A 9722-nucleotide genomic window follows, 5' to 3' on the forward strand; every position below is an offset into this window, starting at 1 on the left:
AGAGAGAGAGAGAGAGAGAAAGAAGGCACTTAAAGAGTAGGTTGGGAAAGAAGGGTTGTAGGAGAGTCAGGCATCAGCAAAAGCAATGAATTTGACTGTTTTTGTTTTCTTTTTTTGATTGAGGTAAATAAAAAAAGCTTTATCCTGCAACACTTGGAGATAAGAGTCTGTCCAACCCCACAAGTTCCAGACCCTGTTCTCTTCCTTCACATCAGGCTCTTCCGGTACTGACTGTGTTGGGCGCTCTGTCTGAGGTGGGAGTCTGGGGTCTGCAGGTCCATCTGTCTGTAGAGGTCCCTCAGCTCCCTGACTTCCTGCAGCACCCTCTTGGCCTGGCTCCAATTCGATGATGCTTCTCCCAGCAGGCGCTCTGTCTCCAGCAGCAGCTGCTCTGACTCAGAGTCAGGAGGAGACCCAGGGGGGTCCTTGGCCTTTCGCTTCCCATCTCCTAGTCCCTGAACCTCTGCCAGCAGCTCCTGAGTCTTCTCCAGTTTCCTTGCTACCAGGTCTTGGATTCGGGACAGCTGCCCTGGGTGGGGTAGGATGGGGGTTGGGGAGTCTTCGGCCCGCAACTGGAGGGTTCGGGCTGGGGCAGTGTCCCGCTGAGAGAGGATCTCCTCCAGGGAGGTGCAGCGGCCTTTCTCTGTGGGGGTCAACTTCTTGGGCGCCTGGGGGGTATAGGTGGCCCCCCTGTCTGGCTTTCCCCACGGTCGGGGAAGGCTGCTTGCCCGGTCTGAGGGGGGCTGGATCCGGTCTGAGTCTGCTCTCCGCCGAATGCCTGCCAGCTGGGCCACAGACTTGTCCAAGTCGACCCGAAAGCTCTCAGCACAGGAGGTTGGTTCCTCAGGGGAAGGGTCTTCCTCCTGGATTAGGTCCAAGGTCAGCATCCCATCCGAGGTAGAAGTCGAAGCCTGGAGAAAAACAGGGCGGGAGTGAAAGGGTAAAGTGTCATTACTGGGGACTTCAGGAATGACTGCCTGAAAGATCTAAGCTGTGCTCATTTTCTTCCTCCAGATCCTTTCCCTGAATGAGAAGCCCTCTATTCTTGGTGAGCTCTTCTCCTTTATTTACTATTTCTTATTCCTATGATACTAATTTGAGTTTCTTTTTCTGTAAATGATTTCTCCTGCTTTTTTCCTATATTCTCCATTTTACTACATGCTACCAAAAAGAGTGTCTTCATCCCCTGCAGCATGGACAGCAAGCATCAGTGGAGTCTGACATACATGGGCTATTTCACACGACGCAGTACTGTCTTCTGCGTCTGCATCTCTGAGCCACACACCTCAGCCCCCTCTGCTATCTGGGACTCAGAACCCCTTGCCTTATAATAAAACTTGCTCTCTACCCACAATCCTGTAATTTAAAATAATGGATAAGGGTATTCAGTACCTCACTGATATTTATACTGTGTTGTTTCAACCATTCCTCATAGCAAACCGTCAAGGCAGGCATGATTACCCCATTTTACAATTGGAGACATTCAGCTTCGGAAAACCACATAGACAGTAATTGCAAAGCTAGGTTCCTACTCAGGTTCTGTCCAACTCCAAAGCCTATGCTCCTTCCACTATCTCTGACTGCCTCCCTCCCTAGGAACTTACGAGGTTTAGACAATTTTTTTTGTATGTTACAGCAGCTCCTCTGAAAGCCTGCAGACCTAATGTTCTTACCACTGGGACAGACACCAAAATAGCAACTTACAGTGTCTTGTGAAATACTCAGTTCTTCTTTAACTTTCCTTGTGAGTATTTCTTATATTCCCCTAAAGATGATAAAAGTTACTGAGGTGAAGGACTGCTGGACTCATAGTAGGTGTTCAATTAATATTTGTGATTTAGATTTAGAGTAATCAGGCTAGGGGGCAGGGTAGAGGGATTTCCCCAATCTTTTGACCTTGACATCACAAGCCAAAAAAAGAAAAAAACCCTAACTCACTGCTGTCGAGTCGTTTCTGACTCAAAATTACCCCTCCTTGGGTTTCTGAGGTGGTATCTCTACAGAAGTAGATTGCCCAGTCTTCCTTCTGATGAGTGGCTGGTGTGTTTGAACCACCAGTCTTCTGGTTAGCAGTCAGATGCCTTAGGCACTATGCCACCAGAACTCCTGCAAAGTCTCCCACAAATACCTCTGGTGATCTGGCTTGATACAATTCTCAGATGGACTGGCATGGAATTGGCCTTCCAGAAATTTTTACTTTCTTGTAGTCCTACATACCACGGCCATTAGGTGTCCTCGAGTTGGGGGGCGACGGGAGTGTTGGATTTTTGCCCGGTCTCGAGTAGGGTGGGCGAGATAGCTGTCCTCCTCAACGGTGACCTGAAGAGATGCACTGTGAGTCACAGGTGCTCTTCAGAGACTCTCTGTCCCAACCCAGCATCCCTTGAGGCCTGATTGTGCCTGAACTGGGAAATAAACCCACCCTATTAACTGTTTCTGGGCAAAGCCGATGGGCAAGGGATTTCCTGGGCATGAAGGGGCTCTGTTAAGCTGCCCCAAGGCTGGTTCATGCATCATAAAGAGAAAAGGAGTTGGCAGAAAACACTTGGATAGAGGGTAGAAGGAGAAAAGGATTTTCAAGGAGATAAAGATGTAGGGCTGGTGGAAGGGCAAGTAAATGGGGCTTGTGAAGTAATCCTCCCTCTTAGCGGGTCACAGCTGCTCCCATGCACCCCAGCATCCCTCTCCCCGTGAGCCCCCTGACCTCATCCAAGATGCGGTTCTTAGCTCGGGTGATAGCGGAGTTGAGGGCATTGATCCATGATTCCTTCTCTTCTGGACTCACTGCCAGGAAGATCAGGTTGGGTGCCTGGGAGGGAAGATTCTTATTTCAGCCAGGGTTTTAGAGCTGTGCCTCACCTTGACAGTGAAGAAATCAGAAGTTATACTCTTATCCTCTAAGACCCAGCTCCTAGAAAGAGAGTGATTCTGCTTCCTGAGTTATTTATACATTAAGGAAATACAGCCTGCATTACAACAAAATGCCAAGGCTCAGAGGTTGTTTTTATAAATAACCAAAACAGAGCTAAGAGGGTAGTAGATATTAATATAGGACTGGAGATAACTGGAAGAGATTTGGTAAGAAAAGATCTTTAAATATCTGAAGAAGCAGAATGTGACAAGAATGGCAGGAAACACATACCGTATTACCGGGCTGTTTGGAATGGGCAAGGGTGAACTTGCTATGATTTTTCTTGCTCCGGCTCTTAGATTTCCGGAGCTCTTCACACTTCTCATAGTCACTCAGGTCAAATACCTCCTGGATGTTTTTCTCATCTTTTACCTGGGGGAGGGTTGAGGGTAAGGTGAGGAAGGTAAGAATTGCTTAGCCCCACCCCCCAACTGTTAGTTTAGATTAGTCATGGAAGAAGCCTGAAGAGGGGGGAAGGATGGCAGGACAGGAAAGGGCCAGCCTATCCAAAGCCCAAAACCCAAAACCCACAAAGGCTGGGTAGACTGGGGCTACCATTGAGACCTGACTCCTAAGGTGAGTTTCTGTTTAAACTCCTTATTGCCGCTCACCTCAGCCAAGATACCATTTTCAGAGGCCCAGAATGTGTCTCCTGACCCATGGCCCCCACTCTGTCTGTAAGAGGACACGGCTTACATGGCTAATAAGTTGATCTGATTATTCTGAAGTCAGTCAGGCCTGATGGCCCTTGACTGTCCATAGCGAGGAGATAAAGGCACGGCCTATACCAGGGGATGTCTAGAAGGAATGAAAGGCTGCCTCTAGTCTCCCCAGTGTTATGTTGTAACATCTTACCACCACATGCTGCTCCCTCTTCTAATATAAACTATTATTAAAAACTCACCTATCTCATTCATTCCAGGAGCTTCACCACCATAGCAACAGCAGTCCCCTTTGTAGCAGAGTTTGTTTAGACAAGTTGAAAAATACAATTCCAGTTCCTATCCTTTCCAAGGTACTGTGTCAACCCAGTTTTGAAACACCATTTGATTCATACACCTATTGCTAGGTAAAGATTCACTTATAGTCTCCCTGTAAGACTATATTTCAGACTTGGAAAAAGTATCTGCTGCCTCTTTCCATTTTTCCAGTTTGAGAGCCTAAGTCCCTTCACTGTCAGGAAGTTCCTTCCTGTATCTAAACTTAACCCTTCCTGCTGTAATATCCACCTTGCACTTTGGTTCTATCCTTAGGAGGGTCACCCAACATTTGATTCCTAACTCTCCTGCTGAATGTTTAACAAGAGACTACAATTCTATATATGTCCTCCATTCCCATTTGACCTTTTCTGAACATTACAGGGCAAATTCCATTAGCTTTTCTTAAAAAAAAAAAACCCCACCAAACCCACAGCCCTCAAGTTGATTCTGACTCATAACAACCCTATAGGACAGAGCAGAACTGCCCCATAGGGTTTCCAAGGCTGTAAATCTTTATGGAAGCAGACTGCCTCATCTTTCTTCCATGGAGTGGCTGGTGGGTTCAAACCAACATCTTGTTTAGTAGTCAAATGCTTTAACCACTGCTTAACGTTTCAAAAAGGAGCTCTGGTGGAGCAGAGGTAAGGCATTTGGTTGCTCACCAAAAGGCTGGCAGTTTGAACCCACCAGCTGCTCCACAGAAGAAAGATGAGACAATCTGCTTCCGTAAAGATTTACAGTTTTGGAAACCCAATGGGGGTTGCTATGAGTCAGAATCAACTTGATGGCAGTGAGTTTGGTTTGGTTTGGTAAACCTCTCAAGAGTATTTTCTCCTCTTCCTTAAGGTATTACCTATAGACCTGGTACTCTGAAGCTGTGCAAGGACCAAAGCTAGAGGAGACTAAGTTACTAGGCTAAAGGAGCAGCCTATGATTAGAAAATGTGTTCTCCCGCTGTAAGTCGAGCCCAAAGTTGGAGGACTCTTAGAATGGGTGGTTCACATTTTTCTTGGGACTAGAGATGGAAACCACCGGCACTTGTGTTGTTAAAATAAGGAAGCAGATAAAAGTACCATCATGCCTTTCTTGGAAGAGATCTACCCTCCCTGACTGGAATCCTTCACAAAAGAGCCCCACTGGAATGATTTGGAAAAGAATAGTGAGAACAGTTAGACAAGTTAAAGAACATCATCAGTGTTACTGAATTGTACACGGAGAGATTGTTGAGATGGTGTATGTTTTGTTATGTATATATACACACACACATATATATTTTACCACAATTGAAAATCAAACAAAACTCTGAAATAGGACTCATGTGTGGTATGGAGATGATCTCGTTTATCCTCCTGGTTCTCATCAACCTTCAAGTGGGGACATCCTCTCTTCCATTTTCCAGCCCATCTACAGTCTTGAGTCTGCCCAGCCTTCTGAATTGCTGCTGGACCCAGGGTGCTGACAACAGATGGAGACAATGATCACACAGCCCCATTTAGTTGACTGCCTGCTTGTTCATTTTTTTTTTAGCATGGCTTGGCTCTGGTGGCGCAGTGGTTATGGCATTTGGCAGAAACAAAATGGTTGGTGGTTCAAACCCATTAGACATTCCATAGGAGAAAAATGAGACAGTCTGCTTCTGTAAGATTTATAGCCTTGGAAACCCTATGGGGCAGTTCTAGTCTGTCCTATAGGGTCGTTCTGAGTCAGAATCGACTCTATAGCAGTAGGTTTGGTTTTGGCTTCTCCAGGGCACTTCCCTTTCCAGGGCTTCCCAGGTTTGTGCTGTGAAGTGAGCAGAGGCCTTGAAGAATTACAGGGACAAGATGTTGACAAAAGGTGTCCAAGAACAATTCTCAGAAACATGGGGCAGGGATATAGGATGATGTATCATCGCTCTCCCCCTCCCTCCCCAGAGTTGAGACTCTCAACAGAGACCAGAAATCTTGGAGAGGAAAGTGCTGGGTGTGGGTACGTAGCCAGGGGAAGAGAGTTACTTGTTCTGTTTTCCTTAGGGGAAGGGAAGGGTAGGAAAGGAAGGAGGTTATTTTGGCTTGGACACAAGCTGATAAGGAGCTCTAGGGAGGAAGGGACATTGACAGAGGTTAGCTTTTGGTAGGGCAGGGGTAGGAAATGGGGTGAGGCAAACAGTAGGACAACTACATTCCAGTACCAAGGGAAGATGGTCTATCCCAGGAGCCAGGAGCCTTTCCTCCACTGTATTCTATTGTCCTCCCCAATCTAATTCCAAAAGTCTTATTTATAATTAATCATCTTCCAAAGTTAACCCTTCCTTTTCCCTGATTCTTTGTTCTTGGCCTATGGAAAGGTATGTTTCCAATGTTTATATATATGTATGTATGTGTGTGTGTGTGTATATGCATATAATATATATTGCTCTGAACCCTGTTTCTTCTACCACGAGGTCTTCCTAAAGTCTAGCTTCTGTTCCTATACATCAGCCCCATGATTATGAGGTACCCCAGCCTTCTCTGGAAAACGGTGCCCTTCGAGAACTGTTGTTGTTGTTGTTATGTGCCGTTGAGTCGGCCCCGACTCATAGCGACCCCTCTTGGGTTTCCGAGGCAGTATCACTATGGAAGTAGATTGCCTCATCTTCCTTCTGAGGAGTGGCTGGTGGGTTTGAACCTCCAGCCTTCTGGTTAGCAGTCAAGTGCCTTAGGCACTACGCTACCAGAGCTCCCTTTGAGAATTAGGAAAACAATTATTAACAAAGTGCAAGGATTTTTTTTTTTGGAAGGCAGTTGTGGGAGATCCTGCTTTATAAGGAAAAGTAACAAAAAAGAGAAAGATGAATGCAAATTCTGGGGAAGTGGGTTAAGAATTTTCTTACATTAACATATAAAATACAAGTATTATAGTATGTATTTTAAAAAAAATCTTGTTAACTATTGGCTCTGGAGTTTTTGGGAAGTGGGCAGAGTAAAGCCCACAGTCCCCTGTCAGTTTCACTTTTAACCCAGGCCCACTGTAGCATGGAAACTGGCTCCAAAGAAGAATAACTTAAATAAGTTTGTACCCTCTTTGCATATGCCCTTCCCAGCAGGGGGCAGCTGGCCCCATGACCGATCAGATGCTCCTGACTCATAGGATACCAGACATCCTGGGCTGAGGTCATGGCATCCTTTCGCCTGCATCTGAATCCCTTCCTCCACAAACAAGGACCAAGTACACTCTTTCACCCCTAGACTGCTCTTTGGGCAAACGCAAACAGGGAAGAAACATCTGATTCCATCTACCCTTCCACTGTTCTCAAGCTTCCCCTGTGACAGGTGAGAAGTTCTCCCTGATTGCTCACTGAAGTTTCCAGCTATTATGAAGTTCAAGGGAAGAAAGGGGAGTATATTTTGAAATTTTTCCCCCCCCAAAACTGGAAAGTCAGAAATTATGGTGAAAACTTTAGGAGTGGAAATGGTAGAGGTGACCTTTAAAAATAAATCCGCCTGTCAAAGTGTTCTCTCACTTTACTCCTAAGACTCTCCATTACCAAGTTCCTAGTTTAGTGTGAACAATCAAGTTTAAACACCCTAAATAGGGATCTCTGGTCCTGGCACGGCATAGTTTCTCCCTCATTGCCTCAGTAGATGCTGTTTTCAGATGAGTACTTTCCTCTGGGCTGTTTTAAAACCATACAAGAGTTTATTTACCCAAATATAATCTGGGTGTCTACCGCAGGAAGCAGAAGATGTTAGAACTGACAGAGGACTTCCCAGTTAGCCCTGGGTGAAGATACACATCAGAGAGAGGAAGGGCCATTCTAGGCAGGACACAGTCTCCTAGGGCTACACCAACACAGCCACAAAGGTAGGGACTAGAAAACTTCTGTCCTGTAGAGGGGCAATTTTGCTTTCTCAATATTACTATGCATCATTGATCCCAAGAGTTAGGGATGAAAGGGAAAAGAGAATAGATTTAATGATCTGGGCTCAGGTTCTGACTCAATGCACACTATGGTTTTCATTTTCATTGCAGAGTCAGAGTTATCCTGAGATATACAGGGGTCCATAACTCCATTTCCCCCTCTTCTGGTTCAAAGTGGAACAGGGAGGGAGTAAAGAATGAATTTCTTCATTGTAAAATGTGGGTAGGGAATAGACAGTACACTACTTAGGGATTTTTGTTAAAAGATAAATAACTGCTTGCCACTCACAGTCGACCTGAGGTCATACAAGACGACTCTGGGTTGTATGTGCATTTTCATACTATGTCTGCTGTGATTCAGGGTGACTGAGCAGCATATATGACCTGTACTTGCCCCCGCTAGAGACAGGAAAGGGGAGGCTAGCTGGAGTGGGCTGGGGGGACAGGAAGGGGTGGAGAATAAGCTCAACAGTGTGTTTCAGTGGCAACAGCAAAAGAAAAAGAGAAAATCCTGTGTGCAGCTAGAGGCCAGGAAAGGGTAGGGGACAGCAGGGGGGCACTTAAAACTTTTGAGGTATCTTGGGAAGAGATTATCATTGTAGACAGGTATTTGCAAAGAAATAACATTAAGGAACAGGCAAACTCAACTTCTAACTCAGGACTTCTCACTAAAGGGTGACCTTTGCCTGCAGATAAGATGTAGTACAGACAAATCGGACAGCTGAACTTGCTTCAAGAACAAAACAGGGGTGGGACAGGAGGGAGACTAGAGGTAGACGAGTCTCCCTGTGAAGAAGAAGGAAAAAGCGCGGAACAGTAGAACAGGCGCAGTTAGGGCAAAGAGCACCTACCTCCTTCTCAGAGATGTAGAGCTGGTCCCCTTTCAGCACCACATAGCGGTTTTTCCAAATCTCCCTGAAAATCCCTTTCCCGCAGAATTTCCGGACCCAGCCGACCTTCTCGGGCAGTGCAGACTGATGATTTCCATCCTGAGGCCCCTGCCCAGGGACAAGATAAGAACCAGACGATTAGGTGATTATCGTTTTTTCCTTCTCTCCAGTCCATCTCTTTGGACCCTCCTCAATTCCTCCTCTCCTTGCCTTTCCTATGTCCGCCCCACCGAAGGCTGGAATCGGGGAGCCAAAGGTTCGGTCCCCAGTTCTGGAAAGGTTTGCACTCTGAGGAACTCTCTTCCCCCACCGTTCCCACCGTTCCCCTCCCCCTTCTCTCAAATAAACAACTGAAACTGCGAGAGGCAGGGGCAGGGCCTGCGGGGAGAGTGGCTCCGAGGAGAGTGGCTCCGAGGATTTCGGTCCTTGTCCCCCCCCCCACCCACCCCAGCCGCTCTCCTCGCAGCCGCGGGATGAACAGGATTTTATTTTATTTCTCATTGTCTTCTCGCCACTGCAGAGCGCGATGCAAACGGCTGCCTGTCGCCGAGGGGAGGAGGAGGGTGGGAGTCGTGCAGAAACTAAACCAAGTTAAAACCCCCCAACCCAAGTAAACAAACAAAAGCCATCCCCCGACCCGGGTGCCTCGTCGTGGGGCCCACGCCTTCGGGCCGAGGGGCTCACAGGCCGCCCCGGTCCTCGCCCCAGCCGCTAGCGCCCCGACGGGGCCGGGTCCTCGGAGCACAAAGTCAGCTGCAGTAGCAGCGCCGGCGAGCGCACTCACCCGCTTGGTGGAATTGTTCTTCTTCATCCTTCCCGGTGGGCGCGGGGGAAAGGGCCGAGGGGCGGCCCCGCGTTGGGGGCCGAGGTCGCTCCGAGAGGGGGCGCCTTCCCGGGGGGAGGGAGTCGGAGAAGCCCCCGGCGCCGCCGCCGCCGCCGCCGCCGCCGCTCCTCCCTCGCCCGGACTCTCCCCCTCTTTGTAGCTCCGGTTACACTAAAGGCCGGCCTCCCTCGCACTCGCACACACACGCACGCCCGCTCCCCGCCCCCCGGCGCCCTCCA

General features: G+C 47.8%; 1 protein-coding gene across 1 annotated transcript; it reads right to left on the reverse strand.

Annotated features, from left to right (window-relative positions):
* Positions 1-206: 206 nt before the first annotated feature.
* On the reverse strand, positions 207-9471 carry PLEKHO1 (pleckstrin homology domain containing O1). The gene is made up of 6 exons (XM_007950963.2): positions 9445-9471; positions 8622-8768; positions 3143-3283; positions 2705-2809; positions 2218-2319; positions 207-911 (listed from the first exon to the last, which is right to left on the reverse strand). Exons 1-6 carry the CDS (start codon positions 9469-9471, stop codon positions 207-209), a joined length of 1227 nt encoding a protein of 408 aa, XP_007949154.1.
* Between the last annotated feature and the right edge of the window lie 251 nt (positions 9472-9722).

The sequence above is a fragment of the Orycteropus afer genome, unplaced genomic scaffold (assembly GCF_000298275.1).
Source record: "Orycteropus afer afer isolate SDZICR_OR568_19922 unplaced genomic scaffold, OryAfe1.0 scaffold00290, whole genome shotgun sequence".
Lineage (NCBI taxonomy): Eukaryota > Metazoa > Chordata > Mammalia > Tubulidentata > Orycteropodidae > Orycteropus > Orycteropus afer.

Bases quoted from the DNA above. Each gene is read 5' to 3' on its own strand.
- PLEKHO1 (XM_007950963.2), bottom strand. From the start codon at position 9,471: ATGAAGAAGAACAATTCCACCAAGCGG. The intron at 2,810-3,142 runs GTATGTGTTTCC...CTTCCCTCCCAG, and splicing joins CCAAACAGCCCGGTAATACG to GCACCCAACCTGATCTTCCT. The intron at 912-2,217 runs GTATGTAGGACT...GTTTTTCTCCAG, and splicing joins GAGGACACCTAATGGCCGTG to GCTTCGACTTCTACCTCGGA.